Raw genomic sequence first — 23,624 nt, 5'->3', positions numbered from 1 at the left:
CACTATTCCAGTGGTTCTCACACTTTCTATACCAAGTACCACCTGAGAAAATATTGTGTTTGGAAGTGTTATACTTCATATGGTATAGTGAAATCAGATTAAGATGACATGGGCCATAAGGTGACTCTAATTATTATTATTATTTTGTCATTTGTTTCTTTTTCGACACACTCTGTTCAAAATTCCTCAGCTCCACTACGATCACATACTCTCGTATATATACAGTAGTACTTCTGATTTTCCTCCAAGTACCACCAGAGGAAGCTCGTGTACCACTGCTTTATTTGTTTGTTTGTTTGTTTGTCAAGTTTATTTCATTCATTTTGAAAAATTAAACACATAAAACAATGTGATTTATGTGATTTTTTTTATTTGTGAATGAAATTAAATAAATAAACTAAAATAATAAAAAGGGAAATAGGGAAAAAAATCTTATAATATCTGCCCCTCTTTTACCGTGTGTTAGTGCACAATACATGAAGATAACAAAAAACATGGAAATATAACCAAAATAAGGTCATATTTGTTCAAGAAACCGTACCACAGTTCAAGAACCGTCTGTTCTACACCCTCTGTACATTACATACAGTATATTGTTAATATAATGAGTTCCTAAATGCTTTGAGTACCTGATTTAACAAAGCAAGGACAGCAGGGTTATACTCCATGTCTGTGTGTACGTTGTATGTACATGATGTCTCCCTGGAGATCACCTGCTGCATAATATGCTCTATGTTCTGCTGCAGCTGCTTAAGAAGAAATGAAATTACCTCCACCCCACCTCCATTTGGCTCACGGAGATCCAAATGGGATGAGGGAAAACATTAGATTAGTGAACTCGGCAGCAGGGTCACCAGCCGTCGCCCATTTACCGTAGATTCTGCAGGCTCGTGCATGCACCGTGCCGCTGAACCCTCCCCGCTGCTCTGCTGTAGGGATGTGTCTGTCAATGTCACACGTAAGGCAGGGGAGGGTGACATTTATCGCTGCCATTAAACTCTTATAAATTATGGATGCTAATGTATGGAGGCTTTTTAATCAGACGCAGCACTCTGACCCTAACGGGGGGCGGGGGTGGGGGCGGGGGGACGGCAAAGTAGATACTAGGTAAGCATCACCTGATGGCATTAATATGCCAGACAAGGCTGTAGACTTTACCAAGAAAAGTCTGCTCTTATTAATTATGCAAACCTCATTCCTCACAACAAGAAACTGTTGAATGTTTATTTGGCAGGAGGACACGTTGAGTAAATACAAAAACGATCAGAAAACGTTCCTCAAAGGAGCCGTTTGACATTTTGGGGGAATATTTATGAGAAGTTGCATGAGGGTGCAGCCAATCTGAGCAGCATGTTAGTTTAGAGGAGGAGACAGCTTGGCTCAGTACAAATGTAACACAAGCTGTTTCCGTCTGTTTCCCACTTTTTAATGATAAGCAGAGGCCATTGGCTGCAAGCTGTAGCGTCACATTTACTGCTAGATATGAGAGGGAGATAGATAGGGGGGTATCTTGTCATGGGGTCAGTTCCTGCCCTTTATTTTTGTTAGGGTTAGTTCATGGTTTCATGTGTAGTGTGTTCTGCTGGCTGGTTGGCGGGGCGGAGCTTCTGAGCCACTCACCTGCAACTCATATCCTCGTTTACTTCTGCTATTTTGACTCTGGTTTCTGGATCCACAATCATCAGTGCGTCATGTATACGCAGTGTGGTAACGACCCTGTTTCTGTGATTCTCCGAGTCTCTTGATTTTGTTTTGTTCTGTTCTGTAAATAAATTTGTTTCTCCTTTTTTTTCCCCAAAAAAACAATAATTTTGGGTTCAGTCAGTTTATCTTTTAATATCGTCACCTATCTCTCTCTCTGTTTCTTTTTTTTTTATCAAACTCTACTCAAATGTCAGACTGTATCTTTGAAGTAAAGCACAAATATTGTTCCTGCAATGTCAGTTACATAAGATACCGACAGCTTACACCTGTAATAATACCTTCTTATATAGAGCAATGCATAACTGCAGCTCTTATATTTTAGTCACCAATTATTTTAATTACACTGTTTATATGTTTGTTCAGTATTCAAAGAAACTGCAGTATTATAATTAAACGGACCTTGATAATTACACAACCAGCACTGCATTAAAAACAACAGAGTAGAGTTTAGTTCATGTGGTCAGAAAGGTAGTTTCAAACAAGTTAAATGTGGTTGTCCAGTGTGTAACATTGACGAGTAATGTACTGCAAATAAATATGTTTCTACTGGGTAAAAATAAATGATTTTGGCGCTTGAGGCAAGGGCCTTGCTTTCCAGAGGCCGCTATCTTGTGCCGTCGTGTTTCTACAGCAGCCTGATAACGACAAACCAGCCAGAGCGTGTGATTTGTGTTTTGAATGACAAGCTTACTAAGCAAACAAAGAAGAACCGTATTATTTTTGCTGCAGAGAGGCCACTGTAGTTCCCTGAGACCCTAGGGAACGAGAGTGGTGAACAGAGGAGTCCTCAGTATGTAGTAGTACACACTGGACCTTTAAAACATCTTTAACAGTCATTGAAATACTTGGAAACTCAAAATGTTTCATTGCAGGTCACTACAAGAGTTAGTTTTTGGGGGTTTTTTGTTTGACATTTAAAAAAAAAAAAAAAACAAGATCAGTGAAGTTACCATATATGGTTCCTTGCCCGTCGAGGGTAAAACATTTTTCCAAAAGATGTGTATGTATTTATGTAATTATTATTATTTTTAATGTAAGGGTTATGGTTAGGGAACCCTAACACTAACCCTAACCCTCAAACTGTTTTTGCACAAACATTATAATTATATGAGATGTTCAACATCTTCACCTTTGAACTTGCCGCTCTCAAGCAGAGCTCCGGACTCCTCCAAGGAGAAGAACTCCTCAATGGAGACAAAGTTGTAGTCCACACCTGAGATTTCCCCGTCTCTGGGCAGCCTGGTTGTACCTGTGGGACGGAGATAAATAGGAAATATTATGTTATACATCAGAGCCACAAAGGGAGAGAGAGAGAGACAGAGAGAGACAGAGAGAGAGAGAGAGAGCTACCGCTGGCTTCACTGCGGTTGACATGTCAATTAATCAAGGCCGGTGCCTCTCATCGGGAGCGTTCAATCTGAGTTCAGTGTTAAACAAAACAGCAACTCAGCAAGCTATAAATAGCCCAAACATTAGTTTGATAAATGATATACAGTCATTCATTCATTTTCTACTGCTTATGCTTTAAGGGGAGTGGTCTGAGCCAGTTCCACTGTGTGGGAAACAATCTGGACAGGTGGTCAGCCTATCACAGGACAATCCAATCCAACTTTATTTATAAAGCACATTTAAAACAACTGAATTGAAATCTGTACGTACATAGTACGCGGATAAACGAGACATGAAAACATACAATAAAACAACACAAACATCAGTAAAGCAACAGGAATAAAGGTTCAACTCATGTTGTGGTAAAAGCTAATGTCTGAACAGGAAGAGAAGAAGCCTGACAGCCATATATGGTTATAAGGTATATTGTTTCTTCAACTTTCTCTCAACCACAAACACCCGTCTTTAATCATCTGACAGACAGTCATAAAAAAATGTTTTATATTGGCTTTATCATGATAACTGATGACCCAGCCCTACACAGGGCCAAAAATACAAACAAACAAACCTTCACCTCTGTGGTCAGTTGAGACTCCAAATAACCTAACCCCAATCTGTATGTTTTTGGATGATAGGAAAAGCTACACGGATAGAATATTGAAATTCCACAAAGCCCTCAGTCAAACTGGCTTTAGTTAAAGGTGGGGTGGAAGATTATTTAATTGTTGTAACCAATTAATAAATGCATTGTCAAAAAAATTAAAAATGTAGCCTGATCTAACTGTTTCTAGAGGATCTCCAACCCTACCTTTAAAGCACTTTTTTTAATCCCTCCCAGGTCGACAAATCATCCACCCTCAAACCAAAAATGTGCCCTTTGTTATTAGGAAGATCACAATAACTATGGCAGGCATTTACCAAAGCCATGTATTATGAATAGACCAGTAAGAAGGGAATTAAACATTCATGAGGCAGTGTGAAAGTCTTGAAGTCTTTCCATCACCTTTGCAAAGATGTTGCACACAGATGATCAATAGTCTGTCATCGTAATTGATTTGCGCTGACCTTGGCCTGGGAGAGAGCAGTGGGTCCAAACCACCACCACAAGAAAAAATACATCTCACTTCATCACAGGGCTGAAGAAGACGTTTTGTTGTATTTCTACCAAAGTTTCACAGATCTCACTATTAAATACACGTTTGGGCATGTAGTGTGAAATGTATCACGTCGGTTGAGTGAAAATCTCAAGTAATTTACAGACGGAGCTATGAGACGCCCGCTCTGACCTTGAGATGACTTATTTCTCCCCCGAGGACAAAGACATACCAAAGGAGATGTCTCTGTCCTTCTCCTGAAGGACCACATATGATGTCAGTGTGGAGCCGACAGGAAGGAGTCACACCCAGCTTCCCTATAAAACCCATGATTAATGCACCGCTGTCCTGGGAGCAGCTCCCCCAGCCACAGTGACACATGTGCAGGCGTGCACAGAACATGCACGCAAACACACACAATGCACAGTGCAGCTCTACATTGACCTGACCTCTCCTTTATTGTGGCATATTGCATAGCTACTGTAAGGAATATGGCTGTGCCAGTAGTTGTATAAAGCTATTTCTGTTGGGCTGAATATGTTTCCACAAAGCAAATAAAATGCAACACTCGATTAGAGCTGAACGATGTTGAATAAATATCTCATTGCGGTTATTTTGACAGGAATTGCAATTGTGATATGACTTGCAATATTTATTTTCATTCCAAAAACATATTTAAAAACGATTATCGTGTGAATAAATATTGAAGATGTGTATCTTATTCCGACCTGAAGCTGTTTGAATGACCAACAGTCGAAAAACTCAGGATATTCAATTTTCCCTCACAGAAGAAAAACCCAACAACTTGGCCACACTTAACTTTGTGTCATTTTCCCTTTAGGAAATAGTTGCTGACAATTCTTCCGTTCATTGACTAATTGATTGATCGACTAATCAATCCAGTTGTTTCCCTGTTGTGCTCCTCAGATTCCTCAGCCAGAGGAGTCTGACCCTCAGTCCCTGGCTCATCAGGAAACTGTCTGGTGCTTTTTAAAGTGGATGAGAAGAGCTGTGATGTGATTGGCTCCTGTAAACTCCACCTGCTCGTACTGTTTTAGTAACAGTGCAGCACCAAAGGCTGCGTGTGCGCCCCAAAAACCTCATGCGTGCTCACAGGATTGAGCTTGCAAACTGTTAAAAGGGGAAATAAACTGTCCATGTGTCTTAACTGACGATCCAATAGCGAGACATCTGAATGTGTGTGTATTTCTTCTCCTTTCCCTCAGGACACACAGTATCTCTCCAGCTGATATGGTGCGAGGCAGGGATTCATTATCTATGCACCCTTCTCGAAGATATATATGACATGTCAGCAGGGGAACAGGATAGATTATTGACATCTTCTTCTTCCCCCCGCCCCTTCCCTGTAGGCGCCGCACACTGATCCCCCCGGGACTCGGGTGAGATAGGGATTTAAGAGGTAATTACACAGAAGTCTGTCTCAACACCCTGAGAGAGCTGTCTGTCAAGATCACGCACACAAATAACTAACAATGAATCCTACAGTTGAAAAGGCCACAGACGGTCTGCCCGACAACGCAGCAGCAGCAGCAGCAGCAGCAGCAGCAGCAGCAGCAGCAGCAGCAGCAGCAGCAGCAGCAGCAGCAGCAGCAGCAGCAGCAGCAGCAGCAGCAGCAGCAGCGGCAGGCGTCTTAGAATAACTTAATGATGATGTTTCTTATCTCTGATTAATTCTTATTACAAAGGACTTTTTCATGAAGGAGAAAGAGACACAGACGGTCTTTGAAACCATGACATTGGCTCGGAATTGTCCAAGGCCACATGTACAATTGGTTACTTCAATGAAAGGAAAATGTATATGGGAACGTTCAGAAGGGTAATGAGAGGTCAGCAAACCCAGCACTCAGAAATAATTGGTACGAATGTAGAGAGAAAAGAGGGCAATCGTCAAGTGCGTGGTAGAGAATGCTACGTTACTATGTTACATAAAGAGGTTTACACGTTTACCTGCTCCCCAGGCTGCCTCAGTATGAGACCAGCAGACTGCAGTAAGCCCCTCCTCCACTCTGTCACTCTGGGACTCTGATTTTTGCTTTTAATTTAATTTCCTGCTCTAGATTATTGATACACTGGTCCACATTTCCCTAATTCTATCATTCATTTCCATTTTTATGCACTGCCCTCCTGACAAAGCCTTTGTCATGATATTTATTGCATCAGTGCCAGCTCAACCATCAGACAACACTGTCTCGACAAAAGGATTCAGCGAGCGAGGTCCTCTTTAAATAGCACCGTGACACTGAGCCAGAAAGGAAGAAATAACATCCAAAAGGAACAAAAAAATCTAAAAACCCGAATGATTCACGTGACGAGGCAAATAAATCTGCATTATGTAATGTATCATTTTGATTATTAACAACATAAGCATAAATACTACGACAAGATGTCTCCTGAAACAGGAGGAACATACATGGACCTGAAGGGGGCCACAATGAGCCGCCGATAAAAACGTCTCAGCTGTTACATCAAACACAGCTGCCTCCTCCCAGGAAAACAACAAAAGCAAAAAGAAAACTCTGCTGCTTCTATACACGTACAAGTGTTCTGAAATTAGATTTCATGCTCCTGAGCCATCACGTGTGTCCTGGTATCAGCATGAGAACAACGGCATCTTACTGTGTCATCTCCTGCAGATCAGAGGATTACGCGACAGACTGAGCCTCCGTCTAGTTGTCACTACGAAAGGAAAATGAACTTAAAGATGTGGAGTGGTCCGAAGTCTGACGCCAACAACGCGGAAAGGCAGACTTACAACATTTTAATGAACAACAAATGTGCCGTTTCTATAAATCCTTATGTGAACAAATCTCAAAGAGATGGTTCATCTGATTTCTTCCTCCATTCACTGTTTAATTCTGATTAGAAAACGCTAAAGGCACAGTTTCTTTGGGCAATGTAACAGAATCTGTGCATATGCATGACCAAGCATGGTATGAATACAACTGCAATTACACTATATTATATTATATTATATTATATTATATTATATTATATTATGAGTGCAGGTAAATAGATTGAGGAGCGCTGTGGGTTTTGACCTGTGTCGTCTTCTGTCAGCCAGTGTGTGGTGTGGTGTGGTGGCAGACTGTCCCACATGACCTACTTCCCGGACTAAAAGAGAGATTAGCAACAACTCTGCACACAGCCACAGCAAGGTTAAGACCGCGGACACACTGGGTGTTCTGTCTCCTCCGTGCCACCTTCTGCACGTGAATAAAAATGGATATAAAACGCAGAAAACGCAGCAAAACAACCAAAGCCGTCCACACGACTCAGCTGCTACATCCTTTTCTGCAGTGACATCATATTATAGAGGATTAAGACAGCAACAGATGTACAACAACTACGCTGCCTTTGAGCTTGATTTTATTCATACACATCCGAATGAGAGTGACTGTGTTGTGTTCACTGCATGTCTCGAAAACTGTGCAAATGAAAGGAACAACCCTTAGATGTAGCACCAACCTACAGAAAGCAATAGTCTGGGGGCAAAGGGGTGAGGACTGTGAGGGGAAAAGCCACTGAGGCTTGACCTGCTGTCTTTGTGACAACACATTCTGTTGCTATGGAAATGGATTGCACATGTGGCATTTCAGTTTCATAAACAAGCTTTCTGGCGATGATGTGTCATTTTTTTTTTCTCTTCCCTGCACAAGTTGCATACATTGTCACAAGAAAGTGTGGGAAACATTCCTGCAGGTTTAAATGCCAATTAACACCAAGATGTTCACACGGCGACAACTATGTGACGTGTTATCAGGCGATTAATGAGCTCAGTGGCTGTGGCTGCGAGGACGTGAAAGTGGAGCAAATGAAACAAGATTAAGAGTGAAATGTGGCGTACAGGAGGCAACGGGACTTACAAGGGATGGCGCGGAGGTAGAGGTTCTCTCGGATGACCTGCTGGAGCTGGCTGTCCACTGAGCCCGGTGTGAAGCACTTGCTCAGATACAACCTGAGATCCTTGCACAATGTGGAGCCTGAGGGAAGGGCAAAGAAACAGGAACGACATGGAGAGGAGGGAGAAGAGGCAGACGAACACACACACACACACACGTGAAGATATCAGCTGTTTATGCATCAACAGCCCGATGATTAGATTTGGTTGTAGCCTGTCAAACAGAGACTGATTTAACACTTCACTGCCGTAAACTCCCACATTCACACGTACTGATCTTTCTATATCACGTCTATGCTGGGTTTATGAGGTGTTTCCCCGAGTATCTCATGCAAACAACCCACTGAGGTTGATTGTTCCAGACAAACAGGTGGGATGCTGTCACCCAGGGAGTCTGGGCTGATCACCCGGGCTCAGTTTCCTCTCCCTCTCATCTCGTAATATCATCTCAAGTGCTTTAAAGCCTCCGATGACAGGCCACTTGCTGTTACGAATGGTTTAGGCGCATCTCCAGCTTGTCACTCTGACAGACGACCACTCTGTCAGCGCCTCCCCTGCAGACTGACACCAAGCAGTCGACACCTCTGCCTCCCCTTACCCCCTACCTTCTGTTACTGTGGTTCGTGCAGGTAAAAAGAATGAATTGTCAGAGTGCCTTAAAAAAGAAAAAACCCTCACAGTGGCGTAACTTTATTAGTACATATGAGTGGCCACATATGGCATTTGCCTATAAAGGGAAATGAATCTAGCCAGCTGCCTTTTGGGAGATGTAATGGGCTTTTGTTCATTATGTTACGAAACAGCTGCTATTTTCTAGTCTATTGAAGAGCGAAAATCTCCGACCTGAGCGTCAGCTCTTTGAAACCAAATGAGCCGCCTGTGCTGGGGGTTTTATAATAAATGTGAAATCATTGTACCTTGTGCAAACATTTCATATAAACATACAAGACGCTATTGACGTGAGGCAGACGGGTGTCAAGGTTAATGGACGACACAGACGTGAAGCAGTGGCATGCGGTCAGAAACCACTGTGGGAAAATGTAAATCTTTTGAGTGTTTAATGGATAGATCACATCACTACTCTGGTCCACAGAGTAACCGCATTAGTGCTAAACCTTCAAACTGCTTTCTACCTCTGGGGAAAGAAGCCTAGCGTCCTTTGTTTGAGATTTGGAGCACAGGGAGTTGTTGTAGGAGTAGGAGTAAGGAGGAGGTGTGGTACAGCAAACCTGCATATCAGCTCATCCATCACTGTCCACACTGTATGCAGTCAAGCTGCCCAGGGAGAGCCAGGCATACTTCAGGAATGATAATGGATCCACCAGCAGCAGAGGAACTGGGAGCAAAGGTCCTCGTTTATACCCCTGTGGCCAAATCAGCCATCAATCTGACCAGCAAGGCCATCAGGAGCAGCAGTCAGGTGACACTCTGGTGACTTACTGCTCTGTCCAGAGCCAACAAACACATCCATTACCCCCAGCCCCCTGTTCTTAACACCAAGGCCCCTCACGAGTGACAGACATCTATATCGTCACACATGTCACCCACAATTTTGACCCCCCCACCCCCACCAACATATTGACAGATCGCCTTGACATATTCAGACTACTAAGTGACGAGTGCACATTAGCATCATAGAACAGTCCACAGACTGCAGATTTGGCTTGTGGGTGTCAGAGCGCGGTTACTGAACAGGATCATCATGGATGACAGATAACACTGGAGGAACACAGTGAAACAGACTGTCAAAAGCTTGATGAAGCAAGTGAAATGAGGCGCAACACGTGAAACAGCGTTATAGGGAGGCAATTAAAGAATTAACGCATTATTATGACTGATGTGTAAATCGTACATGCCAGTAGCAAAGAAAGGCACGTTTATCTAACTTATAGAGAGTGAGTTAAATGCAAAGTGTGTAAATTCTCCTGCTTAATCCAAACAATAATGAAAGACCTAGTTTGATGACATCAGGAAAGAGCGTGGGATCATCGCAGACTGTGGACTACAGAGTGTGGGATCATCAAAAGATAACACACTGGCTAACTGGTAGAACCACATTTTTGTGTTTTTAGCCTTTAATTTCAAGATTATTTTATCCTTTTTTCATGCATATTGTTAAAAATGTATGCCAGGTTGTGCATTTTTGAGAGTTCTCAATTTTGTTTTCATGTTTTTTTTTTTTTTTTTTTTGTCTACTGTAAACAATGTTAACTAAAATACTCACACTGAAACACCTACACACAAAACTGTGCACTATTTTCTGATGCATAGGCAATTTAAGGGATAAAAACTTTAAAAATGCATTCATGTTTGATATGTATGACGAGGACTGATGTTAGTTTAAAAAACTGTTTTCAAAAAAAATTATTATTCATACAATTTTTATAGCTTCATTTTTTATGAGCAGACTTTGGCACTCTAGTGTGCTAACGAAAACCAAAATGCATATAAACAAATGTTTCTGCTAATCTTTCACATATACCAAAAATAATATAATATAACATAAAAGTATATTAAAATTAATTTACCCATTAAATGAAGGTGCATCATGACAAAAATTTGGCAATTTAAGGGTTAAAACTTAAATTCATTAATATTTGATATGCATGGAAAGGACTGCTAACAACTAAGTGTTAATAAAACACAAGTTAGAGCAGAGATAGGTTAAGTGGATGATGTCATTAAAGGGCGTACAAATTGAAACAGTTCAATACCTTTGATTGAAATACTGATTATATACTGAAGAGTGCTGGAAAAGTTTAAATGTATCACATTTTAACAGAAATGTTACATGTTATCTTATCACTTTGAAAAACATACCTGGTGACACAGTTTTGATGCGGATGGGATGAGGACAGGAGTTGAGAACGCCACGCACGTCTCCTAATGTCATCCCTAACACAGGTGTCCCACCAATTTCTAGGATGATATCACCCACTGTGAGTCCGCCCCCCGGTGCCGACGTAACAAAGGGACACTCTCCATAATCCGCTCCGCCGCCAATGGCGAGCCCGAGCTCCCCCGACGAGCCGAGCAAAGGGACGAAGCTGTCCTGGACCCTGGAACGCCAGTGCAGCTTCTTCACCGCTGCCTTAGACATGGCAAATGAGCTGGAGAGGAGGAAAAAAAAAGAAAATGAGATTAAAGGGTGAGCAGAAGGCGTGAGAAAAAAAAAATTTAACCTTTGCCAGCTGTCAAGGTCTGAGGTCGAGGGAGTTGGTGTGGTGTTTCACAGCAGAATACGTGAAACCATGAATAATTCCGGCTTCATGGGTTGTCTCTGAGACCGGACGAGTTTGATGATGCAGGAATAACACAACACTCTTGTTTTATGCAAACATACTACGGCATAGTACACGAATGTCCAGTGCAACTGAACAGACACACAGACACTTTCCCGCATGCTCTGTGCAGTTGCTGCAGGCTGATGGTATGTTTTCATGTAAACACACACACAAGGAGGAGTGAGAGCACATTCCACCACATCGTGAGTCACATGGGAAAGTCTGTTTGGCGTTCGATAAATGTACGGGTCAATGAATGCACACTGGTCGTGACAGGCCAACTGAGAACCTGGCTACAGATAAACACCACTCATTTCTGTATCTACAGAGACGCATGGCGCTTTCACACCAATATCGATTTTCATAGATTTTCCTGGACATTGAACAATAACCCCGTTTTGCCTGCATATTGTATTCCCGTGAACAGACTCTTTCTTTTCTCTGCTTTAGACACAGTGTGATTTTTGGTGAACAGAAGAGGCGAGAAGCCTGAAGGTAAAAAAGCAGCGCCGAAAATAAAAGAAACATGTTTTCTCCCGGTGAGCAGCTGTGCGTGTCTGAGCTGAGGATGGAGCTGACACATCTGAGACGGCCGGGATGTGACAGCTGTGATATCCGGAGAGATGTGGTCAGTGTTCCTCTGACATCCTGACGGCGGCATCGTCACTTTGACACACGCAGGACGACAGAGACACACAGGACTGAGTAAACAGAATCGCACAGCGTGTGGGCAGTTTGACAGAGAGAGAGAGCTCCTTATGGAGAGAACTATTTCAAATTTTAGATCATAAACGTAAAATTAAACGCATGTTAAATTACATAAAATGATATAAAAAGGCTAATTCTAACACTCTGAAAAGCAAACTCTTTTTTATTTTAACGCAATTAAACACTATACAAACATACTTGTGGGTAGTGTATTCAACACCAGACAATAAATCGTCCTGATTGTTACACACTGGACCTTTAAAGTTCTCCTCCTTGCATTAGAATCAAGAGTATTAATCATCCTGACAGTGTCAGACAGTGACACTTGGGCGGGACAGCGTCAATTGTTCCAAAAATAACTCTGTTTATGTTAATGAAAAAATGCCTCTCACTTGATTTATTACATCAGTTTATTCTCTATTTGAAGAGTTTAGGTATTCAATCACTAATTTCCCGGTCTTCTTCAATACATCATGTCTATTTCGTAAGTTATGGTCCGAGTTAGAGTGGAATAGATTAGTGTTTCCCAAACTTTATATGTATGGGGACCCACTTTTTAAAGATGACAAACTGTCACGACGCCACTTCACATTATAAATCCTCACAAGAGCAAATCTGTTTCTAACTGTAACATTTCTAACTGTGTTTACAACCATTTCTGCAGCTGCTAGTGTTATTTTTAATAGCTGAACCACTCATTTCCAAGTGACACCGAAGAAATGATGTCCCGCGACACATCTCCGGGTTCAGACCAAGTCTCTAGGAACGACTCAAATAGACAATGAGACTGGCACCAGGGGCACCTCAATCAAAACGCTAAGTTTTTGACTAGTTTCTACTTACTAGTAGTTTGGTGTCGTGAAGCAGCGTGGAATCGGTGGTGGACCATTACTGACAAACAGACAAAGTTTCCTTCCACGCTCTGATGTGATGATGTAGCGGTTTGTCCTGGGGGTTAAAAACTGTCATTTACATGTGGTACAGTAGTACACAAATGTGTTTGCAGCATTCGATATGCGCTTTACGGTAGACATGAAGGTAACCAGTGCTTTGTAATACACAGAATAGTCATAGGAGAGTATTAAGTAAGTGTTGTTGCCTGTTCTGGCGCTCAATAAAGTCAGTCAAAATTCTCCACGGTCATTTCATAACAGTAGAGACGGGGGAAAGACGATGTCTGCTGACCAAAGTAATCCGTTACCTTGGATGTACATAAAGATTTCCATGGATCTAAAGAGTGTTGGAAACTCTTGACTAATCTAAGCACACTACTCAAAAGTCGAAACATTAGCCTTGATGTTTTTAAGTATTTGAAAGCAGAAATGATAACGTCACATATGTACGAAGTGCATATTTTGATTATTATTTTTTTTTTCTCTTTTTCGTGCTAATTTTTTTTCCCCTCCTGTTTTTCGGAGTAATTTTTTTCCTGAATTATCGAGAACTCTTGATCGCATTTCAAATGCATCATCTTGTATCCATGGGGCATGCCATCTCTGTCCAACTGATCCTGACGTCGAGTTTTCACACGTCACTTCACCTGCATGTAATCCTGTTACTGTAAGTGACTGTGTATGACTACGATAAACCCTCAGCTGGGCGGGTGTGGAAATAACACGCCTAGAAGCTTTTCTCAGTGAAAACACAGCCCCAGTGGTGGCAGGCTGGACCTTTTCACCCAGCAGACCTAATGAGACTGCTTTACAGAGTGTGAGAAGGACAGGACATGAGTAATCCTCTCCACTTGATTGGTCATTCGACTGGCAGATCTGACAGAGATCCTCTACTTCCCTCCTCTCTCCTGCTGCCACAGTAAAAAAGAGAGTCTCTGGTGGGGCTTTTCTTTTTATGCACAGACATGGACAGAATGGGGAGGAGGAAAGCCGGGAGCGAATAGATTAAAAGATAAATAGGGTGAGGGTAACGTTTATCAATGAAATACAGATGGATTGTACACATTTGGGGGAGGCACAGAGAGAGAATGCATCACAGTCTGTGTTTTGGCAGAGGAATCTCTCGTTTGACCTTGCAGCTCAGGTGACACGAGTCAGAGCCTGAGAAGCGCTTGAGTCGGTTGCCAAAACATTGGGAATCCAAGAACACACATTGTGCATCTCAGCCGCTGGTTCAAAGCCAGCATTCATCACTGTGACACTGTTTACAACGACGTTGTTTTATCATGGAATTATGCGTATTATTCCATCCCTGCTAAACAGCGCCTCCAGTTACTCTCTCCCTCTCTTCCTCTGTCACTCTCTACCCCACTACCCCACTGTGAAACCTTCTGCGGCATCGTTGTCGACCTGCTTCCCCAAAGCCAGCCATCCACCCACACAGAGAACAGCAACGCGACATGCGTTAAGTGTGTCGTGAGACGGGAATTAGAAGAAAAACATAAACTTTTTTTTTTTTCCCCCGTCTAATCATAAAAACCATGTTTCCCCCGTGCATCAATCTGCAATCGTAATACTATAAGCTGTTAGTCTCTTCATGCTTTATCTAAAGATTTCGCGGCAGTCGTGATTAAAGTGCTAAAAATAAAACAACTGATAGTCTGACGGTATTATCCTTTCCTGTTGAGCCCACACAGTCTCAGTGTGTATCTATTATATGCAATGGTAGCCTGAGTGTGTTGTGCACAAGTGGTAACTGTTGTCTTGACCCTGTGCGTCTGACTGGGGTTTAATGAGACCCGGCCTGTCAAGTCCGCTGAAGCCTGGACTCGTCCAGCAAACACACAGACACACCCTGACGCTGCTTTGCTCTCGCTCTGCTGCTGCTGCTGCTGCTGCTGCTGCTGCTGCTGCTGCTGCTGGTGTTGATGTTTCAAACTGGCCCTGCACGCTCATCTTACTGTGTCCATTAAAAACAGAGCGCTGGGTTGACCATGTCTAGTTTTATTATAATTACATATGTAGTATACAATTTAATGTATATTATAACTTTTAAATATTAACAAATGTCCATCAGTTCCACACAACGTGTTTCTCGGTGTGTGTATGTGTTGAGATCATACAGTGACATTCCCACACTGCACACAGGAAGTGATTTGTTTTATGCTGACACGGATGGAGGTCACAGCAACATTGCGGTAGCAGCTACAAACAGGTCGGAGTATGACTGAAAACACAAAGATGCGTCCGCAAAAAAGAAGTTTCAGAAGTGACTGAGCAGTTTGACGGGACGAATGCTATTCTCTTACAGTGTTTCTCTGTGCCGTAAATTGAGTTGTGGTTGTAAATTGTAATTGTAAAGAGTTAAAGAGGCTGAAAAGTGGAACAGTGTTTTACTCTTGGACAAGATGCACATTGATGAAGTAACTAAAGCAACATTCTAGTGTTTGCTCGGTGTCAGGCAATTTCCTGTTTGGCGCAACGGAGAGCACTTGATAAAACCTCTTTCTGCTTTTTATGCTTTTGTGGGGTTCCTGTTGGACTGTACTGGGAGCCAGACATTTGTTTACTTATCGCAAATGTCTACTATCTATTATACTATATATTAGACTACTATATATATATATATATATATACATATATACATATATGTATATATATATACATATATACATATATGTATATATATATACATACAGTATATATATACATATATACATACATATATATATATATACATATACTATATATTATACTATATCTAGCATAGTATCTACTACTCCATATTAGTGACTATTATCAACTACACTGAGGAATACAGGAAGATGCATAACATCACTTCTTTCACAGAAAAGTTTGCCTGACTCCAATTCATATAAATGAATTTCTAATGAATGAAAGTTCATTCATTAGCATTAAAAATGAATAATGCTGAAATAGTCTTACGTACGGCGCCTTTACTGTAATTGTCCGTGAAAGTCACTCCAGACAGTTTCTGGATCTTCTCCTTCCACAAATGTCCCGCTAATATCGAAGTGAACCAATGTGAGAATACAGCAGCAAGTGAAGGATTGTCCTGTCTCCTACAAGCTCAAGCCAGGCGCCACCGTGCCCTGGGTGTTCTGGACATTCTCCTGACCCAGACAATATCCCGCTGTGTTCATCATGTATGGACGACAAACAGAAAATGTCCAGGCCATACATTTTCCATAGCTAATGTCTGGAAACAACTCCCGTGGCAACCAAGGCTTACAGCATAGGGGACAATGTAAACGTGCATGGTGTCATTTGTCTGTTGCCATTACGCTGCACAATTCATTTCAACATCATAAAAAGGTTGTCAATTTCATCTGAAATGACAGTGCTGGATGAAAAGACGTCAAAATATTAACATCAATCTGTCAGGTTGAGGTATGATGGAAATCAGGGAATCATGAAAGACATTAGAAATCAGTCACTGCAACTATGTTTGTAATTTCATGGCTCGCGACTAAATCACTCCAGAAAAACAAGCACATACAGCGAGGAGGACACACTATCCTGATTCAAGGATATCTAACGCTATAAAAAGAGAAGCTCTGAGATTTCTGACCTTCAGGTCAGGAAAGAGCTGACCGATACATATCTTGTTTCACTGACTTCCTCTCCACCAGTGACCTCCTCGGAGTTTCTACAGCTTGCAACCGTGGTCCTCATGTGTAATTTCAAACCACTGCAATCTGTCGCTGGTACAACACACACACACACACACACACACACACACGTCCTCTTTAAGCTATTCTTAGTCTTTTCTTCCTTTTGCTCATTGTTTAATCAGAAAGCATAAATCATAGGCTCGAGGTTATTATGCCTCAGTGTATAGTACAAACAGCTGTGCCTTTTCACTCTAAATGGCATTAACACATGTTTTTAATCATTTCAGGGTGATTATTTCATCTCAACTAGGGACTGGGAATGAATATTTCATTATTCATGCCCGTCATTTATTACAAATGTCAATTTGTTCACGTGACAATTTGAAATTTTCGTAAAAAGATGGCAAGCGGCAAAGTGGAAAATGTTTTATCAATGACTGCATCTGTTATCTACGGAAGAGTATTAACGCCACGTGTAGAAAGATATTTTGAAAGAAAGTGAAAAAAAACAAAACAGTATGAATTTTGAGATTCAAATTAGACTTTAATCTCAGAATTACCCAACTTTAATGTTAGAATTCTCACTTTAATCTCAGAATTACAACTTTAATGTCAGTTACTTTTTCTCAGAATTACAACTTTTAATGTCAGAATTCTGACTTTAATCTCAGAAGTCTGACTTTTTTCTCAGAATTCATGCTGTTTTTTTGTTTTTTTTACATGTGGCACTAATACTCAGAGCCACACGGTGGTGTAGTGGTTAGCACTCTCGCCTTGCAGCGAGAAGACCCCGCATGTTCTCCCCGTGTGTGCGTGGGTTCTCTCCGGGTACTCCGGCTTCCTCCCACAGTCCAAAAACATGCAATGTGGGGATTAGGTAAATTGGACACTCTAAATTGACCATAGGAGTGAATGGTTGTTTGTCTGTCTCTGTATGTGGCCCTGCGATGGACTGGCGAACTGTCCAGGGTGTACCCCGCCTATCGCCCGATGTAGCTGAGATTGGCACAGCACCCCCCGCGACCCTCTGGTGGAGGATAAAGCGGTAGATGAGGACTGACTGACTGACTAATACTCTTCCGTACTAATCACACTGTGTCGGTAGCGGCGAGCATTTAGTGAGTGGACTGTGTGTGTGTTTGCAGAAGTGATCAAATTGACAAGATTTGTTGAATACATCTTGAAGCTGCTCCTCTAATCTCAACACACTGCAAACCCTGCATTACTTTTACTAGCTCTGGAGTTTAAAATATTTAAATATTCACAAATAATGTTGAATATTTGTAAATATAACATTAACAAACAACAAATGTCTACACTGTACTAATACATCATGCTATAGGAGTGCTAATAACAAAATCTTAGGTCCTGAGTCTAAAAAAGCCGGGACCATTTTTCCTTCTCCTCGCGGCACATCGTCATAGTGAAAGCAATATATTTATTACAGTATAAATTAAGTGAGGAGTTATTTCAGGTTAGATCTCTGGGCTATTCATTTATTAAAGTTACACAGATAAGCTCAATAATTCAAAGTCAACGTCAAGCAACAAATCAAGGGCAAGAGGGAATAGCGGTTGACATTCGGCTGGAGAGCATCTTGAAAGACCTTGAGGAAAAAAATTGGTTCTAAGACAAACACATCAATTAAGGCGAGTGAATAATTGAATTTCTCAGCGGAAAGTTACTCTTTGCAAAGGCAAAAGAAACAACAACTAATCCCGGCAGATTTATGCAGCACATTGTACTTTGTGGATGCACACATTTCCATTTGAAATGGCACAATTTCAACCAAACATCAATCAAATAACGGTTAACTATGACTTTGCCCTTGCTGGACCTTGTTTTTCATCCTTGTATCAGTGACGTGACTGAGGAGAAAAGCAGTGACCATCAGCTCTCATGATCCACCCCCACCATGTTCCTGATGTCTATCGAGATGCCGGGCCTTATCCTCATCAAAGCCGCGTCTCAGCTGGTGGAGCGCTTCCCTGACATAATCGGCTTTGACCGCGGCTGCAGAGTTTTATCGAACTTCTGCAAAAAGAAACTTTTTAACACAATTAGCAGCTGCCGCTTTGATCTGACTCTGATGCTTGGAAAGGATGACGTACGTCACTGAGCGGAATGTCTGTGCCGCATGAGCAGCAGAGACGTTGTGCTGCTTTGATTTGGTGGAGCCAGACTCGTTTCTGTTGTCCGCGTTCTGTTTCAACTCTAATGAAATCAGCCTGTTCATAAAATCACCCAGAATACACTCATGCAATAATGTTGCAATCTTATTTGGTATTTTAAGAATAAACATTTGCTGCACATCCTTTTGTTGAATGAGGACGAACAACAAGTATATAGTTCAAATCACAGTAAACTGAGGTCGGCACTTAATAATCAATGAAATCGTAGTTTTTCTGATTAACTGATTCATTGATCAAATGGTTTATCACCATTAAAAAATTACTGACACGATGGGTCACTGTGGCTAGCATTGTTGCCTCACATCAAGAAGGTCGCCAGTTCGGATCCCTTTCTGTGGGGAGTTTGCATGTTCCCCTGTGTGCATGTGGGTTCTCTCTGGGTTCTTAGGCTTCCTCCCACAGTCCAAAAGCATGCAGATTAGGTCAACTGGACATTCTAAATTGAACGGTTGTTCGTATCTAAATGTTGACCCTGTGATGGACTGGATACCTGTCCAGGGTTTACCCCAATTTCTGACTTCTCAGAGAAGAAGCCCAGTGAGCCGGCTCAAATTTGGATCTAAAAAGGGGAATTTGGTTTATTATTTGCCAAATAAATAAAAATAAACATGTTTTTGAAAGATTTGTATAGATATGTATGTGTGTTTCATCTGTTAAGCACTGTATATTGGGCTATAACTAGTGATTATTTGCATTATTAGTGTGCTCATTATTCAATGAATGGATTAATTATTTGGTCTAAAACTCTGAACGATCATTTGTCTTCCTCCAACCAAAGCAAAGCAAAAGCCAAATATTCAAAATTGACTATATAAACTCTAAGCAAAGCAGCAAACGACCAAGAGCGATATTAAAATCAAACAATAAATAATAACAAATCTTGCGCTGCCCTAATTCCACCTCCAGCTGCAAAGTGAGGAAAACTAAATCTTCACTTGAGCCCATCCCACACCTTCCCAACACTGAACTCCTCTCGTCCCTCTAACCTGCAGTGAAACGCACATTGTTGCTCATCTTCCAGCATCTTCCCATGGGTGGTGATGTTGGAGTCGAGCCAAGTGAGGCATCTTAAATAACCAGTGTCCTTAAATTTAACTGAACTGCTGCACTGGTGCAGTGGCAGACAGAGTCTTTCTCCCAGGGCTCCGACCTCACCGTCTTATCTGATATCTGTGTCCCGACCTCTCGCTGCGAACACTGACACCAAATGTGCCGTGTGTAGCAGTGAGCTAAAGCTCCCCGATGCTCCCTTTCAAATCTAGGGCAAAATAGACAATAGTGGCAGATCAAAAAATAAAAGATTTAATGCTTTTGGGGCTGTTAAATAGTGACATAGAATTGCACAGAAACATTTCCCTTCCTTATGCCGACAATAAAAACAATGAAACAGCCTTTCTGCATTCACTGCACGCCAAAACCTATAAAAACCTATACCACTGTGTGATTTTATTAAAGCCGCTCTTGTTTTGACACAGTGCAGATGGATTTAGAGTAAGATTACAGCATTGTTAAGCGACTAGAGTGACACCTGTACATGTGGCAGGATATAACACCAGCTCAGTGATGTTCCCTTTGTCGAAATTCTGTTCTTTAATGTCACGGGACAGGGCGCACATTAGTGGGGCATGTTGTATTGTGTACACTCGGGTCTGCCGCACACTACCACTGTGACAACAGGACGTCCTACTCAATCTGCCAGGATGTACAACACCCCTCAGTGTGATCAGAGACAAGCAGTTTAATTAAACTGAGCAGATCAGCAGCCTCAGCGGTCATGACGATGAGTAAGAGGACGAAATGAGGGAAAAGCAGGCAGAAATTGGGGGGGATTAAAAGTGGATGACTCGAAAAGAAAGAGAAAGTAGACATAGGTTAGTAGACATACTAACCTTGACTGTTGTCGTCTTTGGCTGAAATCATAATCAAAAAAATGATTTTTTTCATAAGTAAGGACAAGAGTTCATGCATGTGTGCTTGCAGAAGTGATCACTTTTATAAGGTCACAGTTTAGTAACCTAAGCAGGCCTTTGTGTGTGTGTGTGTGTGTGTGTGTGTGTGTCTAAGAAGGATAGTGCTGATTCAGTTGGGATGCTGAAGGTGACCCTGGCCTGCTCCTGCTGCCTGTCTCTCCACCTGATATTGATCCCAGTTGTCCAACTCAGATCGGACTCAAGGATACATGGATTCATTGCCATCTTGACATTTCAAATATGGCACTGTGTAAATCGTCTCCCCAGACACACTATCATTGATTAGTTATTGATTTGCTACCCGGGTCTACAGTAGTGTCCGAGTCTAACCATTTGACAGCGGCTGATCTCATCCCAAACATTTACTCTCATAACGAAGGTAAGCACACACACACACAAGCAATCGGCCCGGTGAGGAAATGTCATTTTTTTACGTGTCGAATTTTCATATCGGATTTCACTTGGAAGAGTTGAGAACTAAGAATAGAAAGGGGTTACAACTGCAGAATCCAAATGCAGTGGCTGGGAGCAAAGGTTTGGAACACAGATGGGCGAGTGTGTCTGTGTAGCCCTGCCCTGTCAAGGGTAAACTGCACACACACACACACAAACACAGAGCCCCCACACACACACACACACATGCACACTTTGTTTTCACCACACCTTAAAACAGCAACATGAATATGCATGATGGCAAAGGACACAGGAGGCACATAATTAGACAATCAGCAACTCCCTCATGACAGACAAGAAATGCTCCTCACGAGTCATGCTAGTTTGTCAACACGCAGCCCCCGCTCAAACTTGGGACAAAAGAACTGGGATCAAAACATGGACAAACACGGAATTAAAAAAAAACAACCAAAGTCTTTGCTTTAAGTGCAAAACACGTGCACTTAAAGCAAAGACTTTTAGTGCACGTGTGCCCATGAGACGGGAGAGAAAAAACAAACAGTGTGGACACCATACATGTCTCTTCTTCTTCTTCTTCTCTGTCAGTCAATGAATGATTCATAACACATCAGCATAACCTTGACAGCGCTACAAACCTGAAGCAATGAACACTGTTAAGTCAGGGTCACACATCCATCACCTCTACACAAGCTCCCTGTATCAAGTATGGGACACACCCATAAAAACAAACAGCAACAGTACTCACACACGGAGGAGCCGCGAGGCACACACAGTCCTACACACCTGGCTGTGAACTGCACACTGCATTAACTGCAATTGTCTCAACCACAGTTTACGCCTTCATGTGCCAGACGCCTCAGTCGTTGCTATGCATTTATTTACAAAACCATTCTGGGTTTGATTCTGTTCCTCTATTTGTCGTGTCTTTTAACACAGGAAACACAGAAGTCACAATCTGCAATCTGTGAATGCTTTTGCAATTTCTCGTCCCCAAAGTACGAACTAAAGCATTTTAGATTTTCAGCATCACACTAATACAACAAATCACAGTCTGATCTTCAAACTCAAGCCCTCTTTACATTGAATGAGATTAAGGTTCTGGTGAAATCGTCTTCAGTCTACAGTGTCTGTGTTTTACGCGACTTTAATTGTATCTGTTGTTTTTTGTTTTTGTAATGTAATTATGCTGCTGTCCACTTGGCCTGGTTTTCTTACAAACTTTACAAACGCATGCACACAGGTAAGAACATGACACAACACTTTTTGGATGTTCTCCAGCGTCTACACTTGCATAATATATGAAAGGAATCCTCGCATTAAATATTTGACTGCAAAAGAGGCAAAATCGACAGGCATGTTGGAACACCAGATGAAAAAAAAATCTAAATTAATCCAGACTAAATTACATAATGCCAGCTCTGCACGTCATAGTTCACTCAAAATGTCACGGAATCAGGAGAAAGCGATCAAGGAATCTACAAGTTCATTTGCTGATGATTCAATGACATTTAAACATAAACAAGCAGATTTCTTTTTTGTATTCTTATTATTTTAGAGTCAATGATGAATGTGCTCTTTTACTTTTAGATAGATTTGGTTCCGGCAACAAGAAAGGTATGACTGTGCTGAATCCAGAAACACACACAAGCAGCTATTCTTCTGTGGACACCGCATTGACCCTCATTCATTCATATGGACAGACTAAACAAAGCGTTATCCTCAACCTCAACTATAACCACAATTCAAGACTAATCCCTAAACTTCACCAGTCTCTCAGACACCAGGGTTCTGTCTCGTTAGGACCAGGTTTTTTGGTCTTGACAAGGTCAGTATTTTCGGTCCTAAAAGAGACATACACACAAACAAACACCTGCTGTCAAAGAACACTCTTCATCTGTCAGGTTGACAATCTTATCCTTAAGATCTGCCACCATCATCACATCCTCACTGTCTCACTCACTCACACACACTGACTGACACAAACTCTCCCTCACTCTCTCTCTTTATCTCGCTCTCACACCCTAACACACACACACACACAAGATTCTCACATGTCTCATATTTAGGGATAATAATAATATAATAATAATACTGACCTGCCTTGTCGCTGACACACACACATTCTCTTCAAGCAGCTCAGCCTTTCATAGAGGATCCGTTTGAACGCGTCTATATACATTGACCCGACTGATGGTGTGACTTTAGTTGTGATATTGATGTGAAAATAAATATGTGTAAAAGCAGCAGCAGCAGCAGCGTGGTGTGTGTGTGTGTGTGTGTGTGTGTGATACAAATCAGCTGTGGGGAGTCAGTGATGAAAATCGATGGTATCCCAAAGAAAGTCTCGAGAGGATGCGCGCGGCTGACGGGATATTTGGACTCTAGTGATGCTCTGAGATGCTCAGTGTGTGGTGATGTTGGA

The 23,624-nt window shown here is 41.8% G+C and overlaps 1 protein-coding gene across 4 annotated transcripts in view; it reads right to left on the bottom strand.

Moving 5' to 3' along the window:
• LOC131468862 (membrane-associated guanylate kinase, WW and PDZ domain-containing protein 1) overlaps positions 1–23,564 on the bottom strand; it is a 43,691-nt gene extending 20,127 nt beyond the window's left edge. For 3 of the 4 annotated variants that reach the window (XM_058643530.1, XM_058643532.1, XM_058643533.1), the window contains exons 1-4: positions 23,299–23,564; positions 10,927–11,216; positions 8,072–8,188; positions 2,834–2,953 (exon numbers count right to left, since the gene is read on the bottom strand). In XM_058643530.1, coding sequence (XP_058499513.1) covers positions 2,834–2,953; positions 8,072–8,188; positions 10,927–11,216; positions 23,299–23,381 — 610 coding nt within the window. In that variant the 5' untranslated portion in view covers positions 23,382–23,564. Of the gene's footprint in view, positions 1–2,833; positions 2,954–8,071; positions 8,189–10,926; positions 11,217–11,288; positions 12,120–23,298 lie in introns of those variants that run through there. The other variant, XM_058643531.1, reaches the window with a different exon arrangement.
• Between the last annotated feature and the right edge of the window lie 60 nt (positions 23,565–23,624).

Source organism: Solea solea, chromosome 11, assembly GCF_958295425.1.
Source record: "Solea solea chromosome 11, fSolSol10.1, whole genome shotgun sequence".
In the NCBI taxonomy this organism is placed as follows: domain Eukaryota; kingdom Metazoa; phylum Chordata; class Actinopteri; order Pleuronectiformes; family Soleidae; genus Solea; species Solea solea.
This window is presented reverse-complemented; position numbering and strand designations above follow the sequence as displayed.